Source organism: Euprymna scolopes, chromosome 38 (assembly GCF_053919585.1).
Source record: "Euprymna scolopes isolate OS-2025 chromosome 38, ASM5391958v1, whole genome shotgun sequence".
Taxonomy (NCBI): Eukaryota; Metazoa; Mollusca; class Cephalopoda; order Sepiida; family Sepiolidae; genus Euprymna; species Euprymna scolopes.
The window spans coordinates 73,215,347-73,240,226 of record NC_136519.1 but is presented as its reverse complement, the minus strand read 5'-3'; the positions used below and the strand labels follow the sequence as shown (position 1 = coordinate 73,240,226).

At 31.9% G+C, this 24,880-nt stretch overlaps 1 protein-coding gene across 5 annotated transcripts in view; it reads left to right on the top strand.

Annotated features, from left to right (window-relative positions):
• The window catches only part of LOC145263181 (uncharacterized), a 255,347-nt gene extending 230,831 nt beyond the window's left edge, over nucleotides 1-24,516 (top strand). For all 5 annotated transcript variants that reach the window (XM_080120230.1, XM_080120232.1, XM_080120231.1 and 2 more), the window contains 4 exons: nucleotides 7,426-7,489; nucleotides 13,970-14,068; nucleotides 15,213-15,293; nucleotides 18,499-24,516. In XM_080120230.1, the coding sequence (XP_079976356.1) occupies nucleotides 7,426-7,489; nucleotides 13,970-14,068; nucleotides 15,213-15,293; nucleotides 18,499-19,830 (1,576 nt within the window). In that variant the 3' untranslated portion in view covers nucleotides 19,831-24,516. The remainder of the gene's footprint in view (nucleotides 1-7,425; nucleotides 7,490-13,969; nucleotides 14,069-15,212; nucleotides 15,294-18,498) is intronic.
• Nucleotides 24,517-24,880: the final 364 nt, after the last annotated feature.

The following is a 24,880-nucleotide window of genomic DNA, read 5'->3' as shown; positions in this document are numbered from 1 at the left end:
AAAACAAGAAATGGTGATGTGCTGTTGATTTTATCCACAACAATCACGCAAACTAACGTGAATTCTTCAAATAATATTATTTTAGGCCGCATAAAAGTAAGCCATTTAAAGAGGATGAGTTTATTTTGAGGAAGACGAGCTATGCACATATGCTGCATTGAAGCTTGACGTACTAGTATGAACTGAAAAAAATACATTGACGTTAAGAATTGGTGCGAAATGTCAGTGAAAAAGATTCCTCTCAATTTATTTCTGTAGAACATATGACTTGGCTCATGTCTTTCAATCGTAGACATGTCCCTTTTTTTCCCAGAGATTTTCATGGATGGCTCTGCTCTTGAAGAGAAATTGACGCTAAGGCTTCTTAGTCTTTCTTTCTCATCAAATCTTTCTTGGAGTTCATGCATTAGATTCATTGGTGCGGATGAGGATAAGCGTAAAATTCTGCGTAGCTTAATTGCCATATATATTTTAACAACTTATCCAGCTCTACTCACATATTGAGCACTCTTGAAGTAAATACTGAAAATTGATACATAAACTACTATATGACCCCATAAAATTTTATTTTGGTACATGAACTATATATATATATATATATATATATATATATATATTAAATTGTAATTCAATGAATTTCAAAAAACTCTCATTGAAATGAAATGAAGTTGTTGACTTTGACTTTCCATGTCTCACTGACTTTAGCAAATAGGGTGCATACCTTTATAACTATTTGCTAATATTTTCTCTTCTGTGATGAGATGGTAGACATCAAAACTCTATAGGTTAAGGAGATTAATTTTCTAAAGCATTCTTTGTCTTGCTTAGAATAATAAAAATTCTTTGATATGAAACTCAACCACTTCATTTCATTTCAATGAGAGTTTTTTGAAATTCATTAAATTACAATTTAATTTATTTGCTCTATCTTGCATATCGAGCAATTCTTGTTTAGATGGGATAACTTATAGAATATTACTGCCAGTAATGTTTTGTAAACCTTACAATCTCACGTTTCCATAACAACTGATTGTTAAATAAAAACTATTCTGAAGTATATATATATATATATATATGATTGTTCAGCTGGATTAAATCAGACGATATGAAATAAAATGGAGGTGGAAGGACCTGGATACTCAAAGTTTCGCCCGATTTATGCGGGCTTCTTCAAGAGGGATGGCCATTGATGAGAGAGTCCACTACACTAATTTACTCTAATTTATTTTTTTATTTTTTTCTCTCATAAAATGTATATATATGTATATATGATATCTAATTTACATAAGGAAAACACGTTGCTCTCCCCCATCATTATATATAGCCCCAATCCTCCGACTCTCTCGTCAATGACCATCCCTCTTGAAGAAGCCTGCATAAATCGGGCGAAACGTTGAGTATCCAGGTCCTTCCACCTCCATTTTATTTCATATATATATATATATATATATATATATATATATATTAAGTATGCAAACATTAATTAGAGTTCATAAATTTACTCATTATTAAATAGAACATTTTGGCAGAATATTTTTAAATTAATAGAACTTGTAAGTATGAATAGATGGGTTTGGTGACTTTATTTCTAAAATTCAAAATGGTGTAATGGAAACATAAGGTATTTACAGCTTCTCTTCCAATTTTCGAATTTTAATCATGTCAAAACACCACTTTATTTCCTTTTGATGGATTGATTGTTGCTATTTCTTCTGTTGAGTTAATGGCAAAATACATTCACTACTTGATATAATATTTAAGTGATTGATTTTGCACTACGAAAAATACTGTCAAGAATTGTAAATGTCAACTGGATTAAAGGAATAAATTATAAGATGGTCAACATCATGAACTTTTGTCATTTATTCATTAGATATATATTAGTACATAAGATCAGAAAAACATTCGTATTATCAGTTTCCAAATCAAACGAAGGGGACCTATATTGGTCTCCTTTACCAGACTCTCTGTTATGCTCTTATTTTTTAATTTTAAGAATACTTGAATTTTTTCAAGTATTCTGATGAAGTTCTCTCTCTATAAACAAGCGGTTAGAGCACTGTAAAAGTGGTGGACAAATGTTTGTTTAAATAGACATTTGGCGAGATAATTTATGGGCACCGCTCCCGTGGGTCGATCGGTAGAACTGCTAACTGTCAACACGATGGTTCTAGGTTCAATCTTCGGCTTGGGAGTGGTGCTAGTCTATCAGCACTGATGAGTTGTGATACAACGAAATATATATATATATATATGTATATATTGCATGCAGAGCAAACGATTAGTTGAAAGCTTTTTAAATCCATCTCGTTATCATTTTTCTGGCTTTATTGTGAAATCTTGATGGAAAAATCTGTGAATTTGTGGCAATCATCGTATTGCTGGAGATTGCTCAGTATGACACACCACTCAACAAGAAACAAAAAATTGTGCATCCCTTACCCTGCCGTTTAGCCGTCCAAACTCTGACGCAACCCCAATGTGCAGTCGTCCACTTCTAGAAGAAACCATTTTTTTTGCTTTTTTTGCTTCATTACGGTGCAAGTCTGGCTTTTCCCTGTAAGTGGCAATCAGTTTAACCTGCAGACAATGAATGAGAGGAGGGAGAGGTTCCTTATTAATGTTTTAACTCCCTCGTGCTTCCTCTCAGTTATTGCATCCCTTCTTTACCCCCCCCCCCCCAATTTGGCTTTTCTCTCTCTTTTACTATTAACAGTGCTGTACAAAATATGCATTTCCTGTTTTGCTTTTTAGAATGTAGCGTACAATGTAGGCAGTCCATCCCCCTTCCCTCTTCCGTCCATATTTATGGAACGAAATCCTTTTAGATATGAAGGTGACATGAAAGGAGCTTTAGCTTGAAAATTATAGCAATATTTATAAAAATGTGGTTGATTAATTTTTCCCTTCATCCAAAGTTAATCTCATCTCCAACTCCAAAACAGCTTTCGGACATTGTTAAACTCGTTTTAGATACATTGGGTCATCAGGATTTGATTTTCTTTATTGTTTGGATTCTTCTTCGGACGACTCTCTTTTTTTTTTTTTTTTTTTTTTTTTTTTTTTTTTTTTTACACACTGGTCACCATTTATCAAGGCCCGGAAGCCACTCAGGGATAAGGGTTATTGCAAGTACATTACGTTAGTGTGGAGATTTGATGAAGTGTTTACATTAGGAATTTGATAACGTTGGACTTGAAGACATCCAAGTTGTAGTCAGGTGGGAAGCAGGCAGACGGAACAGAGTTCCACAGGGTGCAGTTCTAAGAAAGAAGCTTTGTTCATGGAATCCACGTTTTGATTTAGGCACAGATAAAGAGTGGGGGAAATTTTTCACAGTGGATTCAGCTAGACAGGTGTTTTTCGTGAAAGATTGACGAGGGGGGACCAGAGATTGGAGTTCAGACGAGCACCTGCCATGGAAATAACGATAAAACAAGGATAGGCTCGCAACGTCTCTTCTGTGGGAGAGAGGTTGCAGGGTAGAGAAAAGGGCATCCCCCACTAAGCCACGAAGTCTATTTTGTACTCTGTCAAGGCAGGATAGGCTGTTTTTAGCAGCTCCTGCCCCGATAATGGCAACAGTATTCCATCCTTCTCATCTTGAGGTTATTTTCACAACTTTCATGATCACCTTTAACCCAAGTGTTTTCAGATCTGTTCAGATACAAGGACATTTAAAGAATTTTTTTTTCTTCAGTGAAGGATAAACATATACATAGGCTTAACTGCCACGACCTTATAGAGGAGGTTAACCATGCATCTTTCTGACGACAGCATCATTGCCAAACACTTTACTGTTCAACACTCATGCTTCCAATTTTAAATTTTTAGTAGACAACACATCTATTCTTGCGCATGCTAATAATAAATAAAAACTGCATAGACCAGAAGCATCTATATATTAATACTATAGTATCTATAACGTATGTACATGTGTCACGGTTTCCAGGTTATAAATTATTCGATTGAGAGATCCTATTTATTAAAAAGGATAGATGTTGACAGCATACCATGAACATGAAATTAGTATATAGAGAGACTAATTTAATCTTTGTAGTATATTATCACCTTCTAGCCTCCTGTTTAATAAATAGGATCTCCCTATCACCGAAGACGCAATGTAAAAAAAAAATAAGATAAATAAATAAAATTGAAAAAAAAAATGATGTTCCTTTTGGGCCATATTTGAAACTAAAATATACCTTCTTGTTGTTCTGGCTAGGATCCAAGAGTAGTATCTGTTCTTTTTTTTTTTTTTTTTTTTTTTTTTATATATAGGCATCACCACATTATCCAGGCCAAGAGGCCACTCAAGGATAAGGGTTACAGAGTGTACAGTAGAAATTGGACCATATAGTAATCATTAGTAATGAAAATTTGGTAAATTTGATAACTTATATGGAACGGCTCATCAAGAACTTATTTACGTTAGACTTGAAGACAACCATATTGTAGTCAGCCGGAAAGCAGGAAAACGGAAGACAATTCCACAGGCGTGCAGTTCTAAGAGAGAAGCTTTGTTCATGGAATCTACGTTTAGGTTTAGGCACAGATAAAGAGGGGAATTATTGATAGTGTTTACAGCTAGACGAGTGTTTCTTGTGAAAGTTTGGCGAGGGGGGACCATAGATTGAAGCTCAGTCGAACACTTTCCATGAAAATAATGATACATCAGAGACAAACTCGCAACATCTCTTCTGCGAGATAGAAGTTGCAAGGAAGAGAAAAGGACACCTCCTACGAGGCTACGAAGTCTATTTTGAACTCTATCAAGGCAGGACAAGTCATTTCTAGCAGCTCCTGCCCAGATGTGGCAACAGTATTCCATCCTTGGACGTACCTGGCTCTTATATAGATAGAGAATTGCATCAGCAGTGAGATATCTACCGGATCGATAGAAAGATCCCACCATTTTTCCAGCGGCCTTGACAACAGATTTGATGTACGTGTTCCATTTAAGATCAGGAGTAATGGTCAAGCCCAGAAGCTGTTCGGTCTAAAGATGGTATAATGATATTGTGGGGTTTGGTTCGTGCCAGGCGTCCATACAATGGAAATATGTCACTGACTCACAAGGATATTGGAGATAAACCATAATAAATTATATATATTATATTCTGACACTAAATTAGCCAGGTTACTTCGATAAATACTTTTACAGTTTTAACAAAAGGGCTACAATAATATTGTGGGAATGTCCATTCATGTTGAATGTTTACAGAATTCCCAGCAGCAATATATTACATATGAAAAATGCTGCCATAGAATTTCCACAGGTCCCATTAGTTACTAATTAAAGCTAAGCTTCAGCCTCTGTCCCATCGACGAGATGTTGCATCCCTCTGCCTGTTCTACAAATACTTTAATGGTGAATGCTCTGACGAACTGCAAACACTTGTACCTCCCCGACGTAACTACCTCCGACAAACCCGACAAGCTACTAAGTCTCATCCCTTTACAGTAGAGATCCCTAGGTGCAAGAAAGCCTTTTACTCCAATAGTTTCTTCCCCAGAACTGCGGGTCTTTGGAACTCCCTTCCGGGATTCTGCTTTCCCAACTGCACTGATATGCAGAAGTTCAAGTGTAATGTTAACAAACATCTTTCTACTCATCTCCCTTCATAATGACCCCGCTAATTAAGTCTCTAATAGTAGCCCCCTGCTTCAAAGTGGCTCTGTGCCTTGTTTGGGGTGAAAATTGAATTAAAAAAAAAAAAAAAAAAGAAACCAAATATTAATAAAAATAAATTTCAGTAGTGATGATATTCTTAAATGCTTTTGTAACTAACATAGAACCTATTAATATCCTTAATAATGTGATTTCCTAAAAGAAATAAATATCCTAAAGTCTTTTCTGTTAACTATCCTTTGATGATGGATCTGAATGTATCTGAAAGTATGTGGGTCAAAAGTGACTCTGGCAACTACATCAGCCAGTTTTTGCCAGAAGTAAGGTAAACTAGTAAGCAAATTAGAAAGGATCAAAACTAAAATGTGTAAACAAGAATTGTCTACAATATTCAATGAAACATGAAAGTCCAATGTTAACAAATTCCTAATGAACCACCCCCTTAAGTAAACACTTCATCAAATCTCCACACTAACGTAATGTACTTGCAATAACCCTTATCCCTGAGTGGCTTCCGGGCCTTGATAAGTGGTGACCACTGTGTAAAAAAAATAAATAAAATAAAAAAAGAAAACATACTTGAAAGAAAGGAATATATACACAGATACAATTACCATCGGCTATAAATACTTTTGTTTGTTATCCCCAACCTTAAAGATATGAGAGATGTTCCAAATGTAATGCTTCCTATTTTTTTTTATTCTGCCTGAATTGATCAGAAGGGATTTCAAATTGCATTGTTATGATTACTGAACTTATGCATTCATGACCTAGAAGTTTCATTTCTAAATCTGTCATGGGCATGTGTAAAAAGCAGCAATGCATCATTGAATTCCTGGTAAAAATGTATTGAGAATGCTGGTGACTATGTAGAAAAATAAATTCTGGAGCACAAAAGGTTGCTCATGTTTCTGTTTTTGTCTTGATTTCTGTTTTTTCTTCATTTCTGTTTTTGTCTCGATGTCTGTTTTTTTCTTCATTTCTGTTTTTTTCTTCATTTCTGTTTTTTCTTCATTTCTGTTTTTTCTTCGTTTCTGCTTTTTTCTTTGTTTCTGCTTTTTTCCTCGTTTCTGTTTTTTCGCCATATGTTTTTTGGTGTTTCTTTTTCCCTTTGTTTGTTTTTTCCTACATTTCTTTTTTCATTTTTTTATTTTCATTTCTTTTGTTTTCATTTCTTTTTACTTTCATTTCTTTTTTCTTTCATTTCTTTTTCTTTCATTTTTTTCTTTCATTTCTTTTTTCTTTCATTTCTGTGTCTCTTTTCATTTCTTTGTATTCATTATTTCCCTTTCCTTTTCCTTAATTCATTTTTCTATTTATGTTTTTATATTTCTCTTCCCCTACCTTTCCAAATGACAGAATTATTCAATTCTGCCCTTCAGCTTGTTCTTCAGATTTTACACAGAATAACAATGCGTAATACCAAAGTACTTCCTGGCTCAGATTGATAGAATTCATTATATCGACAAATTCCATTCTTTCATTTTTTTTCTTTTCTGCTGAGTCAGCCATGATGTACGTATTTCATTCTTTTCTTCTATTGTTCAAACTCTCGTCTTCTAGACCATGTTCTTTATACAGAACTCTTGTGCGATGTTAGATTACGATATAAGATGTCCACATAGAATGGCTTTGGAGCCAAATTCGGTAAAAAGTTAAAACAGATTCTCAGCTTGAGTCCGTCTTATGAAACGGTGATATCGATTATGCATTTATGAAGGAAATCAAAAAGAAATTTATTTACAATCGTTTGAATTCTTTTCTAACTTTAAAATTTCTTTTTTCTCTTTCAGTCAAACTGAAGACAGACTGAAATTCCTTACAAAAGAAAATCTCAATGGAAACAATAAAGACAAGGTATCATTGACTTTCATCTAATAGTTATCACAATTAAATATTCTCTTTGCGTGTAGATTTTCTACAATGATATGATTATGTGTGTGAGTGTGTGTGTATATATATATATATATATATATATATACATAAGTTTGGTGGTTAAATTTTAAATTCTGAAAAAACAACAGATAGACACATGCATTCGAATTAAGAATTCATTGTTTGACAAAAGGAATCTATAGAAGGGGTTATGGTTATGTTGATTTCCTTAATCCATGGATTTTCAATAAAGGCTCATATCATCAGAGGAAATTAAATGCGGTTAGCAAAATGTTCAGCTGTGAATAGACATTATTTTGCTTTTCAGCACAAATATTGAAAATAGTTTTTTAAGTGGTGAATGATAATTATATGGAAATAATTATAGGAAAAGAGAATTTGATACAACCTGGGTAGTCCATTATTGGAAGGAGTACAATGTCCTCTGGGGTTATAAATCCAGGTAGACAGAATATTGGTTCTGGGGAGAAGGCAGTAGTCCCATATAACAAAAAAGCGTGGTTGCTCCTTATTGATTTTCCGAAAGGTATACGGGACAGCCGTATTCGTTGGTGCGTTGAGTGTGTTTTGGTAGATGTAATCCATCTATCAGGATCTTTCGTCTGATTTTTAATCAGTGTCTTATATATGTGTGTGTGTATATATATATATATATATATATATATATATATATATATATATATATATATATGAATAAAAAGGAAAAACCTAAAATTTTTAATCAGTGTCTTATCTCGATTATATATATATATATATATATATATATATATCATGATCATATATGTGTGTGTGTGTGTATATATATATATATGAATAAAAAGGAAAAACCTAAAAGAGTAAAAACAAAAATAAAATCAACGTTTCGTCCCTATTTCAGGGGACATCATCAGGATTTCTAGGCGAGGATGTACAGGAAGACGGTCATATATCACATGCAAAAGAGGAGAAGTTCAGTTCTCTTTCTTTATGTAATGACTGCAAAAAATCATACATGGGTGAGACACAGGGAAATTTGGAAATCGGACTAAGCGAACATAAAAGGACATAAGACATGCCAACCCCTTAAATGCACTCTTTTCCCACTGTGTCGAACATGGCCACTCTTTCGGCTTTGGACGTGCAAAAATCTTAAAATCCATCCCAGATAGAGCAAAACGGAGACTTATTGAATCTGCTTTAATTTCAAACATTAACACCATCAAGCAAAGAAAAGGATTTTATAATGTAGCCCCAATCATAGGTAATATAATAATAAATGAACAAAACATTAATTTAGATCCTGGTTGATAAAAAAAAAAAAAAAAAAATGCATATATGTATATAACCCGACCCCCCTCCACACACACTAGATATAAATTCTCTTTTCATCATGAAATTTTTTCTCTCCAGAACAGAAAGAGAACTGAACTTCTCCTCTTTCGCATGTGATATGACCGTCTTCCTGTACATCCTCGCCTAGAAATCCTGATGATGTCCCTTGAAATAGGGACGAAACGTTGATTTTATTTTTGTTTTTACTCTTTTAGGTTTTTCCTTTTTATTCACATAACGTCTAAAGCATCGTTTATATCTTGCTTTATTTTATTCATATATATATATATATATATATATATATATATATATATATATATATACATACTACACACGCATATGATCATATATATATATATATATATAAAATGGGTTAATAAATCCAACGAAAGAAAGATGTATATTTAAATTTGAAAATAATTTCTGACGAGGACGCATCACAGACCGTCTGAAACGGGCGTAAACGATTTCAATGACTTAAAAACATTATTACAATGATCCAAACATAATTCTCAATGAAAAACCAAGACACGGAATAATAAAATAATGTTAAAAAATACACATTGTTGGTGACTACTTCCTTATTTAAATATATATATATATATATATATATATATATATATATATATATACATATACACACACAATACACACGCATGATCACATATATATGTACATATACACTACACACACATGATTATTTATATATACATATACACACACACACTACACACACATGATCATATATATATATCTATGTGTGTACACATGATCATATATATATATATATATATATATATATATATATATATATATACACATACTAACAGACTTCCCGGCATAGCCCAGTCGTAAGATACACTTACATATGATATTTTAATTCATGCAGATTACATATTTATTATTATAGAGCCAATACTCTATTCGTTATTATATTGTTCCTTATATATAGAAATGATATCAAAAGTAAAAAAAAATTGACTTGGGTGCCATCAGCAAGAATCGAAATCAAAACCTACAACTCACCAGTATCATTCCTTAACCTCTGAGCCAGACTCCTACACATATAAAAAGTAAAAAAATAACGTTGTTTAATCTAGGAATATTGATTTGTCCATGCCAAGGTCAATTATTTTGTTTTTAATTTTGACCCTTTAGCAGCAGTTTTTCAGGCTAAAAACCGAATGCACTATATATCAAATTTTAACTCAGCAGAGTAAATATTCAGGGAAGATTTGGTAGAGATTTTTTGCACACACACTGACAAAATCACCGTTATATATTCCCATCTGCTGGACGTTTTCATCCTAAATTCTATGCAATTATGTTGAATGTGGAAACTATGCATAAATAGAATTCAACGTAATAGTGAAATGAAACTAATCATCTAATAATAAATCATAAAAAATAAATAAGTAATTAATTAGTTCTCATTTTTCAAAGGAATATGCAAATTAGTTGACTTTCATCTAGTCACTAGCTAACTGAGTATATTAAGTTCTTTTAATAATTTTTGAAAAAGTAAAAAAGTAGGCTTTTAATATCATTTAATATCAATGTCAGAGCGAGAAAAAAAACGAACTTTATATGTATATAGATGATTGATATATGTGTAATATATATATATATATATATATATATATATAATTTAAAGGAGATTAGAATAATAGTCTAAAGAGCTAAGTGTATTTTAATGTAATAGTGAAATTACTAGTTTAATTAAAATACAGGAAATGCTCGTTGTAATTTAGATATATAATAAGCTCGATAGTTAAATGTCCTAGAGCTAATTCAATATTAAGTAATGTGATTTATAATTTAAAAGTTTTAAAATTTTTAAAATTTAAAAATCAAAATTTAATTAAATTAAAAATCAGTTTCATAAGAAGGAACAACAACAAAGTCAATTATTATATTATGATAACTAATCATATATATCATAATATAAATATTATTATAACTAATGATATATATCATTAGTTATAATATAAATATTATTATAACTAATGATGTCTATCATTAGTTACAATAATATATATATTATGATAACTAATGATGTATATAATTAGTTATAATAATATATATATATATATATATATATATATATAGGGTGTTCTAGATAAATTTGATACTGACTCTGTAGTGATTGATGAAACCGCATACACAAACAAATAGACAGTTTACCATATTCGATAAAACCTGTTCCAGAAATACAACCATGAAACCCCAAAAAACTTTAACCTTAAAATGAAAGTGGTTGATGGGCTGTTAAATACTAAACAAACAAATTTGTCACTTTTGGAGGTTGGATAAAAGAAAAGCATCATATGTCAGTCAATAATTGATGATTTCTCAGTCATCAAGTCGAAACACTACCTGATAATAATTTGATGAATCAAATTAAAAGTTCTTGTGGAACTTATAAAACAATAAAACCCTCCAAACTTATTTACACCAATTTGATTGCAATATATATGTGGGTGTCATGTCATATGCACGCGCGCATATGTGCATGTATTTGCACGCCAGGGCGGAGATATATGTGTACATGTGAACGTTTCTTTAAGTATATATGTGTGTACGTGTGCATGTGTGTGCTCGCGCGCACAGCCGCTAGCTAACCCTCTCGAAGCACTTAACAACAAATAAAAACCAAATAAATAAACCGAATCCTAGTCCCCCCCCCACCTCCGAACCAAAGCGAACACCCAACAGGTCAAGACATACTTATCAAGAAATCATCTCACCAACAAGACGCCAAAAACTTAAACATTAAGACTCGAATTTTAAAGTAACCCCCTCCCTCCATGTATCCCTATGTCCTCAGCCACACCAGAAATGAACTTCCCAGACCCTCCCCCACACCCACCGGTCCTTAAACTCCAAAACTAAAACATTACTGACATACCAAGCACCCCCCCCTCCCACCTTTCCCCCCTGTTCCCTTCCTCTTTTTTCCGCTCTTCTCGCACCCCTCCCCTGACATCATTCACTCTTTCATCCCATCATAATGAACATTTCTGTAAAAGTCTGAGGAAGCTACAGACAGCCAAAAAAATGGCCGGGTAGCTGAAACAATAATGTAACTTAACAGAAAAATATGGTAATAAAAAATAAAACGTATATATAGTAATTTATAAAATATATATGGCGATTAAGCTACACTGAATATTCAGCGTTTCATCCACTATAGGATTCGTCAGGCTTATGCGCATAAGCCTGACGAATCCTATAGTGGATGAAACGCCGAATATTCAGTGTAGCTGTATCGCCATATATATTTTATAAATTACTAACTAGCTCTACCTACGTATTGAGCACTTTTGAAGTAAATACTTAAAGTCTACGCATAAATCTATACTTTCGTATATTAATTTTATGTGAGTAAATGAAGTAGTTATATATATATATATACAATCTAATATAATCGTAACTATTTTTCCTTCATAACTTCCGACACTGTAGGAGCACAACGAGGCAATTCCTATGCAAATCCTTAGACAGAATGTGTTTCATGCTTATGCAATCATCAGTGTAGTGTGTAACAATTGCTACCAGTCATAAAATTCGAACCCAGCCATGTAGTCACCATTTTGCTCTGTTTGCTAGGCTTTTACCTCAGGGCCACAAAACAATTGCCATGAGAATGAAGGGAATTAAGAACTATTAAACGCCATATTCTTATAATGTTAAGGTTTATATTATTCCAAGTATGCTTCTGGAATAGTAATTTCAAGAGGGATGTCATGAAGCATAAAAACGATGATTTTTTTTATTTTTAATATTTTTATTTTTTGATATTTCAGTACAAGTAAAAATAATAGTACTATTATTTTTAGTATTATTATTACAGGGTTCTACATTGTGACTGATTTTTCAAAGTATCGACTAGAAATAATAAAATACTTATCTTTTGGCGATTATGTTTCTTTCACTGACAATCTTCCAAAACTCACTACTGAGTGAAAAATATCTTTTCAACTTTTTTTTTATAGAACGAACAAAATCAAATTACTTAAAAAATAAAAGTTTAATAGAAAAATATACTCTGTTTTTTTTTTTTTTTAAACGAAGTCTGTTTCAAAAAATATCTGAAGAAATTTGAATGTTTATTCCATTGAAGTATCCACATAAAATTTGGTGCATATTTGGAATTACAATCATTTAAAAAAAAAAAAAAATACACATTCCTTTCAATTTCCACTCATATATTATACATATTGAAATCACTTATGTTTTTGATGTGTTGCCGGTTGAAATGAACATTAATGCGTTACAAATGAAAAAATAAAAAAGTATAACGGTCTTCTTTCACAAATGGTTAAAAAAGTTTGCCTGAACTCTTTCGAACATTGTTGCAAGGAATGATTGCAGCCAAAAAACAAATTTCCATTTTTTTCCAACATCTTTCATTGTTATTTTACTACATTTTGTGATCAAGAGTGGAGGACTGCTTGAAATATGAAAAACAACATCGTTTTATGCTTCATAACCTTGAAATTACTGTATATATATATATATATATATATATATATGTGTGTGTGTCTGTATATGTATATATGTGTATGTGTCTCTATATGTGTGTGTGTGTGTGTGTGTGGATGGGTGTGTCTGTATATGTGTGTGTGTTTGTTAATATATATATATATATTAACAAACACACACACACACATATATATATATATATATATATTAACAAACACACACACATATACATATACAGACACACCCATCCACACACACACACTGTGATTATATATATATATATATATATATAATCACAGTATAGTTACATTCCAAGGTACAAATATTTATTTAAAAAGCACCTCCAGCATTTTTTTCTATCTAAGCATAGAATTTCTCATATTTCTGAAGAGTATATGCACGAACGAGAAGTATGTTTGCATGAAAAATAAATATTTGGATCTTGAAATGTAACTCTACTTTTATTCATTCATATATGCTCTATTATATTTAACGTATATTTAGCTTCTAAACAAAAAGGATTGGTACACACAAAAAGTGAAATATAATTGCAAAAACATATTTTACAAAAATAGCGTACCTGATTTGTTTGTAAATATTTTCTCGCCATTTCTTGTTAAACCTATGTTTTTCTTCTTTTTACAGAACAAAGAAGTGCGTTACTTGCTTTGTCCAGCTGCCTTTACTGTGGCACACATAAAGAAGTTTTTACGGATGAAATTTGAACTCGGACCACGCTATGAAGTAAGAACATAATTTTGATTAATATTTTAGAGACACTATTTTGTTTGGACGAAATGATACGGTGACCCCCCCCCCCCTGTCGAAAATTGAATTGTCGATTTCAGGATGAAAAAATGAACGTTTTTGGCCAATTTTTCGATATTTTTCGGGCGAAGGATGGGACTTCAATATGATACCGAGTTTGTGAATTTTCGTCATGTCTATCGAAAGTTTTTAGCGGACACACAAACACACATACACACATTTTGGCTTTTATATATATAGATTTCATTACTAGTTTATATATATAGATTTCATTACAAGTTTATATATATAGATTTCATTACAAGTTTATATATATAGATTTGATTACTAGTTTATATATATGATTTGATTACTAGTTTATATATATGATTTGATTACTAGTTTATATATATGATTTGATTACTAGTTTATATATATGATTTGATTACTAGTTTATATATGATTTGATTACTAGTTTATATATATGATTTGATTACTAGTTTATATATGATTTGATTACTAGTTTATATATATGATTTGATTACTAGTTTATATATATGATTTGATTACTAGTTTATATATGATTTGATTACTAGTTTATATATGATTTGATTACTAGTTTATATATGATTTGATTACTAGTTTATATATATTGATTTGATTACTAGTTTATATATATATGATTTGATTACTAGTTTATATATATGATTTGATTACTAGTTTATATATATGATTTGATTACTAGTTTATATATATGATTTGATTACTAGTTTATATATATGATTTCATTACTAGTTTATATATGATTTGATTACTAGTTTATATATATGATTTGATCACTAGTTTATATATATGATTTGATTACTAGTTTATATATATATATATATATGATTTCATTACTAGTTTATATATATATATATGATTTCATTACTAGTTTATATATATATATGATTTCATTACTAGTTTATATATATATGATTTCATTACTAGTTTATATATATATGATTTCATTACTAGTTTATATATATATGATTTCATTACTAGTTTATATATAATTTTATGTTGCATTATATGTTGTCTATTTAAAAGGGCAATGTTTTTATTGAAGTTCATTTTTCTTTTTCTTTTAATACCTTTTCAGATTCACATTTTCCATTCCAATGAACCCTTGAAGGACACATACACTTTAATAGACATTGCATATATCTACACATGGAGAAGAGTAAGTTGATCAGCTTTATCTTTTTTTTTTAATCTTTTTTACGGAATTGTCACCTGTGACGTATGAAGCTCCTCTCTCCATCCTCATGAGTAAAAAAAGGCAATGTGTCGTCAATGTTTGTATATGTATATAAATTCTCCTGTTGGTTTTGACATAGGAGCCTTGCACAACTAAGTTTTCCGAAATCCACATAATTTGTTCATAGTAATGAAGGCTTTGTGTAGAAGTAGCCACACTTTTGGAATTCCTGCTATATTCAGTTGATGCAAATGTTTTCTAGAGAGAGCAGACAGTAGACCTCAGGTTTTACATCAGAAATTTCCTTCTCTTAAATGCATGCCTTAATGAAAACTGAGGGTGTACTTCTGAGTGGCTTTTAGATATACCCCCTACTAACCTGAAAATTTCTACGTCTCAGTGCAATATATACAATGCTGAGGATTTCCAAATGGTTACCCGTCCGGTATTAGGCAGGCTTATTATTGCTTAACTTTAGTGATCTATCAAAATCTTGTGTGTCAACAGCATTATGAAGACATACACACGCGTCATTATTCAAGCATGTTTGATTGAACACAAAGAATATGGTCGAACAACAACTTTTGGGCTCCGTAATATATATGTCGGCGGAAATAAAGACCATTCGGCGAATTGAAAAGATGTCCAACAAAATCAGAAAAAAGAAGAATTCCGTTGTATTCAGACGTGCTTGAACATATATATACATATATATATCTGAACAGCTAAAGAGTAAACAGCTGATTTTCATTGTCTATTTAACAATTTAAGTTAAGGTTTATTGTTTTTTTTTGCTCTTATATGAAAATCAGCTTATGCAAGTGCTAAGTCTAAGATATGTTGAATTTAGTTAGTAACCCTAGGAATTTAAACTACATCTTTTTATTTTAAGGTCACTATATATTTTTTATAAACTATGCAAAGCTTCTTTAGACTTTTTATATATATATATATATATATATATATATATATATATATATATAATGTTAAAAATGGTGTTTGCGTCCTGTTTATTATTTATTTATTACTTATTTGTTCGTTTACGTTACTTATTACTTTGCTAATCGTTCTCTTTTACTTGTACTTTTACTAAGGTACTTTTAAAGTCTGAGTGTTCTTATCAATATGTTCTTACTTATATGTTGGTGTGTGTGCGTTCTATCCTTACACCGTTTCTTGCCTTGAAGGGTCTTGACGTGTATGTGCAAGTATATAATGTGTACATACCTGCTTGCCTTGTCCGGCGGATGATATCTTCTTGTCGCTGGGCTGCTATCTCATGGGGAGTGGTCACTGCTGCAGATGCATCGATAACACAAGAGGGATTGAAGCTTCAATTCTTTTATTAAAGGCAAGCCTATCATGGACCCTGGTTGCTGCGGAGAGACCCTAATCTCCTGTCTGTTCCATCTGCAGGCTAAAACGAACTCTCACATGTGATCGCCAACCGGACACCTACGACCACAATTCCCGTTACCCCTAATTTCCGGTGCACGTCACCTCTAACTAGGTTGACAAAAGGTGACTTGAGTTTGACGGATGTGACCCCACTAAACTCGCTGATGGGAATCGAAAATATACCTACATAACTTGCTATTTCTACAACTAGCTAGATAGCATTTAAGCTGGGATTCCCAATACTATATATATATATATATATATATATATATATATACATACATACATATGTTGTTACAAATGCGAACAAAAAAATATTTAAAAAAGTTCATGGAAAAAAATGAATGAAACTTCAAATTACACATAGAACTTATTTTAATTTTTTCGATCTACACACTAAAAAGATCATCAGAAAAATTGAAAAAATAAAAGGTCTAATCAAACGGAAGCTCTCTATTGTCTTTAACTTTTCTTAAATGATAGAAAGCTGCCTAAATACACACAATATATCTATATATATATACACACACACACGTTTTTATACATAATACATGTGTGTATGAATATACACACACGTGTGTGTGTCTATATATACATATACATACGTGTGTGTGTGTGTATATATATATATATATATATATAATTATTTACTAATTATTTACTATATTAAATACCTACAGTGTAGATATATATATATATATATATATAGATACAGATGTGTGTGTGTTTGTGTATATATATATGTATGCGTTTGCATGTGTATGTATATATGTGTGTATATATATACACGTGTGTGTGTTTCGGGGTCAATGGCCAACTAGCACCGTATGTGTTTGTGTGTATGTATGTATGTATGTATGTGTGTTGGGGTAGAGAGGGCTCCTGTAAGCCGTGGTGAAGGCAGCCTTTCTAGGAGAAGCAAATCTCTGATTTAAAAAACCATAAAGTGGGAGACCAGTACCCGCATTAAGCTGGTCTGCAGTTTAACTTGTTGCTGGCTATCTTGCTCTTGCTTGTTGCTGGATCTCAACATTTTGAACCAAGAGCGAGAGACTTAGTTTTCGTACAAAGTTAAGACTTTATAACATCATCTGTGTATAGATACTCCCTCAGGGATTTGTCTATAAAAATGGTCCTGTGGCGATGGAAGTCATTTTTGGGCTCATGGACTTTAAGTGTCTGAGGGAGTGGCACTCGTCTGACAAGACGCTGCAATCATCATATATATATTTTACAAGAACAGCCTTTCGTCAGATGTATATAAAAAAATACTTTAACAATGAACAGTATGGAGTCCCATTTTCCTAATGTGGAAAAAACATGGGAAAATATTTTACCTGCATCTCATCCTTCCAAAGGTTTTGTTATATATATATATATATATACACACACACGTGTGTGTATATATATAGGTAAACAGCTGATCCCCAATTTCTATTTAACAATTTTAGTTAAGATTTATTGTTTTTTATTTTTTCACTGTTATATAGTTGAATTCCCCTTTTGTAATTGAATTCGGTAAGTCGGTTTCTGTGAGTGCTAAATTTTAGATATGTTGAACATGGTTACTATCCTAGGTAATTTAAACAACACTTTAAAAAAAAAAATTTTCATATAGATTTATATAAAATACACAGAGCTTTTTTCGCACACATTAAACTTTGAATTAAAACACGTTAAAAAGATCTAGTTAAATCAGATCTTATAGTGTATTTTTGTACCCTACAAGCACCAATACCATCCTCTAGTAAGTAAATAAATCTTCTTACTATTTCTTTTTTCTCTCCAGAATGCACCACTCCAGTTATTCTTCTCTGTCTTCGAAAATGATAACAAGAGGCCGAGACTGGCCAACTTTGAATCCGTCCCTGAAAAGAACCTATCGAAGGAGCCATGTCGGCCTGTCGCAGTAACTGTATCCTCTGCTACAAGCAGCAGCAGCAGTGGCTTAACCACTACAACGACCAGTATGGCTAACAGCAAAGTGAACACTACCCCAACCGTTGCTACCAGTTGTAACATAACCTCTGCCAAAAGCTCTACAACAAACTCAAAAGGGCCACTCATAAACCAACCCCCAGCAGTTACTGTGCCCTCATGCAGCCCAGTTACCCTTACCACCTCTAGCGTGGCTACCACAGCAAATAGCAGTGCCAATACAACTGACACAACTGTGAATCACGGCAATCATGTGGCAGAGAAGACAAAAACGTCTGCCCCTAACGATACGGCCATTTTTCACAAGCCTACAGTGCCCCCACCTACTCAGAAATACACGCAGAATATGAAATCCATACAGGCTTCAAAGCCACTTCAGCTTATTGCACCGAAGCCTCACTCTGATCTTAATCGAAGACCCCCACCGTACATAGCTCCGAAAACCATGACCCACACCATGCAGTTAACGCCTTCCAAGTTATCTATGACAAATATGCAGAAACATGCCACCTTACAACAGCAGCAATTACAGCAACATCAACTACAGCAACAACAGCACCAACTGCAACAACAACTACAGCAGCAACAGCTCCAACAACATCAGCAGCACCTACACCTGCACCAGCAAAATCTGATACAAAAGACCCTCTCTAACGAGAGATTCTCTGCGAACCCCTATGCTAAAGCGCCTCCATCTCCTTCTCACGTTATGGCTCAGTCAAAGTCGCCCGCAGCGCCTGCAAACGCTCAACGAATCCTCCAGGCAAACTCAATGAAAATTCCTCAAAACTACGGGCCAAAGAACTCCCATCCGAACTGGCAGAAAATTGCTACAGGTGGTATGCAGAAGACGGTGCAGACTAACGGCAATCCAAAGACAATGCCTGCATCGTCGGCAGACAATAAGCACCAACCTGGCTGTTCAGGTAACTGCAAGGGTAACGTTAAGTCTGGCCAGAAGAATGAAGTTTGTTTCGCAGCAAAGGCAGATATCAAGAAACCAGCCGATTCCATAATGAATGGGAATAAGGTTGGAAATAGCAGCAAAAACGAATTGTACACCACCGCCAACTTACCAGCAACGAAAGTCTCCAAGAAAGAGAGCTCTAATGAAAATTCAAAGGATAAGTTGATTAAAATGAATGGAAATTCTTCCAAGAATGAAATTGCCAGCATCAGTTAGAAAAGTTCTCAAGTACGAGAAAAACGGAAAATATCCAACTATGTGATATAAATAACTAAAAAAAAATAATGTTGGTTCTTATCCAGATTTCAACCTAATAAAAAAAAAATATTCAGAAAAATCTTTACGCATTTCATAAGGGAACGAAAATGTCATATTCCAAAAGTCACATAAATTGCTCATGCATTTTATTTTTTACATAGAAAATCGTTTTTTTTTTTATTAACTTATAGCAATTAATAGTATATTGTAACCATTATGAGGGTTATTTTACGCATTTCAGCAGGGAATGAAAATGTCATATTCCAAAAGTCACGTAAATTGCTCATGCATTTTTTTACATGGAAAATCGTTTTTTTTTTTTTTAACTTTTAGCAATTAATATTATATTATAGCCATTATAAGGGTCATTTTAAAATATCAGTAGTTCAAATTGAGTTGTTTCCCCTTATTAAATATGGCAGATCAAAATACACCATATGTTCATTATAAAATTTGATTTTCTTAGTTAAAAAAACATCCCCTTGATTAATGCATGTGAATTTTGAAATATGACATTTTTAGTTTTGTGATTTTTCTGTATTTTTGTTTTTTTTTAAATTAGGTTAAATTCTGTACTTGCACCAAACCTTTTTGTGAAATAGGTTTTATATAATGTTTGATGTTCTGGTATCCTATATACTTACGTAAAAAGCAACAGAAAGAACAAAATAAACGAAAGCTGTCACTAATTCAACAACAATATACAAAAAAAAAAAGATAAAATTTGTGAAGAATCAAAGAAAAAAAAGCCTAAAGAGTGAAACAATCTGTATTATTTGGTTCTTCGGACTACGTTTTTCATCTGGAGTATTTTCACGTTTTGGTTGATGTAAGCTCCGACCTTCTTCAGGTCCATCTTGTTTATTTAGTCCTTAGAGACAACATGCTCTTGTTATATCAATCATGACTGTGTACAAGTTCTAAGTTATTTGCAATTGTATTTTAAGTGTTGCCCACACTAAGGATTGAACCATGAACCTCCAGAAGAGTGTAATTATTTCAGCTGAATTGTACTTTATCCACTATGCCATGGGTCCTTGCGGATACTCAGTGTGTGCAACACTCAAAATATAACTGCAAATTACTTGGGCTTTTTACCCAGTCATGTTTGATGGAACGAGAGCATGTTACTCCCGTGGATTAAACAAAGGCTTCCGTGCAGATTCCAGAGTTCAACCAGATACACCTGAAGAAGGTCAGAGATTGCATCGCCCGAAACGTTGTGAAATTCTTCCCACTCACGTTTACTCTCTTCATTCGACATAAATGTTGTTCATCCTCTCTTTTCCCCTATTTTTGTTTTTGTTTTGTTTTTTTACGCTCTCGATACATTATTTTTTTTATTTTTTTCACTTTCTCTGATTATTTTTTGCCATTGTTTTCATTGTTAAACAAAGTACACATTTTATCAAAATAATGTGTGAACAAAATAAAGCTTATTTCACATAAAAAGAAACTCCAAACTATTATTTATATCATCTATATATATATATATATATATATATATATATATATATGTATATATATGAGAGATTGTGGTTCTTGCCAGCGATCTCTCTATATTGAAAAAATAAAAAATAACGAAAAATTTATATGATGTACGTAGCCATAATGAAACCACTCTGGCATGTTACATAATTTTACATCAGTTGATCAAATATTTTCATTTTTAGATGAGAAAATCAAATTTTATGATTTATAACCAAAGAACAGCTGTCTTGTCAGCTATTCTGAAAACAATCTAAAAAAAAAAGCAAGAAAGATAACTCCCCAATAATTAAAAGTGGAGATGTATGTTGTAATGCCTATGGTTTCCCATCATTCTCTTACAAATGATTTTCTTATTTAAGAATAAAAATAGTTGATTAATTTACATAATTTTTGGAATATGATATTTTCGTTCTACCACAGGTACGATTTTTGTTTTTGTTTTTTTTATATGGGAGAATTCTGGATAAGAATCAAGATTGCTGTATTTTGCTTGAAGCATTGCATGTAGTGTGTGTGTGTGTATATATATATATATATATATATATATATATATATATATATATATATATATACACACACACACATAATTTATAGGAAGCGATTAGAATGCATCTATCTATCAAATATAAGCTTATATTTAATCCTATAAATTATATCTATGTATGTATTGATTTATAGGATTAAATATAAGTCGGATTGAAAGTCAAACAAGACAAAATAGAAGTGAAATCAGTTCTTTGTTTTGTTATTTCTATTTAAGATTTTCTTTTTTTTTTTTTCAACATGTGTAAAATAATTTTTTTTTCATTTTTGTTATTTTTTTTTTTATTGCAAACCTTAACTTGCCTTTAGTGTTATTAGATTGTGTATGTGTGTCTGAGGGAAGGGATATAAATTAATATTTCAGAAAAAAATCATTTGTCAGATGAAAAGATATTTTTTCTGAAATATTATTTTATACAGAACCCATCATCCAGTGACATTGCAGGCGAATTAAATTTGTAATAAAAAAAAAAAATCATAAAAATAAAAGAAAAACACAAAAAATTTAACTTTCACATTCATTTTGTTTTCAATCCTATTTCTATCTGATATATCCCTGCATATATAATCCCTGCATTATAATTGCTTCCTATAAATTTTCTAGAATATGGGAGCATGCTGGGTATCCTAACTGTTTGGGAGGTCAGAATTTTAAACCTAACTACCCTGAATTGTCTAAACAAAAAAACAATGGACATTTTTTTCTCTCTCATATAATCTAACATGCTGGGAAATATTTTCAAAGTATGGAAGCCCACGATACGTTCATATTTCTGGCATATCTTTTTTCTGAAATTCCCAGTTAAAATTAAAAGGAACAACTTTCTACAACACGTCATCAACCATGATTTGTGTACAGCAAGCAGATATTAAGAAATTTAATCTGAATTGATTTGGCATGATGTGGAGTTAAATCATTATTTCTGTTTATTTTTTTCGGACTCTTTCTCGTATTAACTTTGATTTTGGTATTTACGTTTTGGGCGATGATGAGTTGTAGGGTTAAAGAAGACCAGAGACCACCTCAGCCAAAACGTTAAAACTACTGATGTGGAGAATCGTCTGAGAGAAAGTAATGTAAAAAATGTTTGTATTATTACTCATCAGACTACTGTTCTCATCTTGAGTGTGATTTTCACAATGTTTCGGTCGATATAACCTCCGACCTTCTTCAGGTGTATCTTGTCGAACTCGGGAATGTTTCTGTCAAACTCAGGATTTAAATTTTTTGTTTTAAAATGTGCAAATTTTGAACTTTATCTTACCAGACATGGCCTTATTATTTCAGACAGGAACAAAGCTTAATATTTAAATAAATGTCAATCTCCTTTGTCAATTGATCTTCTTCAGAATATAAGACAGTATAAAAGACTCATGGCCTTGTGTCAGACTATAAAAGTTAATAACAAGCTTTGGTCTCGATTGATCAACCATCGAAAAGCATGACACTGGGATTGACTGGTGGTTTGGTCTTGTACTATCCAAAAACTTAATAAGTGACCTGGCTTTCAAATACTTTATCCATTACCTTAAGTCAGACTTTACCACTTTTAATAAACAAGTGAACTTTGACCATTTAGTTTCATAAATTGTTATCAGTTTGGAGAGATTAAATTTTTTTTTATTTTACATGAAAAAAAAAAATTTCCATAATTATTATTTTTGTACATTTCTGGATGTTTGGTTGAATTAAAGGTTGGCATAAAAGGTCATAAACCTCACGTATGAACTCTGCTCGCTTTCTGAGTGCTGATATTAAATTGTACGTTTTTTTTTGGGGGGGGGTTACTGAATTATTTTTTTTTTTTTTTTTTTTACTGAATTATTTTTTTTTTTGTTTTTTTTTACTGAATAATTTTAAATTGTACTTTTTTTTTTTTACTGAATTATTTTTTATTTTTTGTTTTTTTTTACTGAATTGTTTGTTTTTTAGAAAAAAGAAATTTTGAAATTTAAAACAAAAACAAACAAAAATTATAGCAGAATGTATAAATATTTTCATTCATTCCGCACAAAAAAAAAAATGCTTGGCGGGAAAGGAAGTGACTTTATATAACAATAAAAAAAAATGACAATTTACAAAATTGATGAACATTTGAAAATAAGACTTGATTAAAAAAATATCTTTTCCATTCTTTAATCTGAGACCGAACTCCTCAACAGGTGACCAATTCTTTGAATTTTTTATCATTTTTGCGCACACACACACACACACACACACTAATTAAAATCCAGTTCCTTCATTCTTTGTTGCTATTTTCCATCATCTGATATATATATATATATATATATATATATACACACGAATATCCTTAAAAATTCACTTCTGATCAATGTGACTTTTTAGGGCATTCATATCATTCGACCAGCTAATAAATCTAACAAAGAATATCAACAAAGAAGTATGGAACTTGATTATATATATATATATATATATATATATATATATATATATATATATATCAAGTTATATGTATGTTCTCATCATTTTGAACAAAAAACTAAATAAATAACAAAATACTTGAAATATGTATAAATGGTGATTGGTACCCATTTTTAAAAAAATGTTGAATAAAATGAGTTTAATCTTCGTAAATTATCTCCTACGGAGATCGTCTTTCGACTCTTGTTCATCCGACGAGTTAAATGAAGCAAAATTGACCGCAAGAATAAAAATGGTTCCTCTGAAAACTTTTTAAAAAAATTTTTTTTTTATTTGAAAAGGACTTGTAATGATTTATGAGTAAAACTTTTGTTTGATCTAAGAATGACTTCCTGTTTACTTGCCCACCCCTCTCTTTTGCATGCACGCTCAGTGTTTTTCTCACAATTTTAACAGTTGAAACTGATTGGAGTTTTTTTAGGGAAAAATAAGTTCTTTTCTGCACCATCTTCTCTCTCTCTCTCTCCACACACACACAAGCACACACACACACACACAGAAAAGCTGTGGTCCCCCCCCACACACACACAC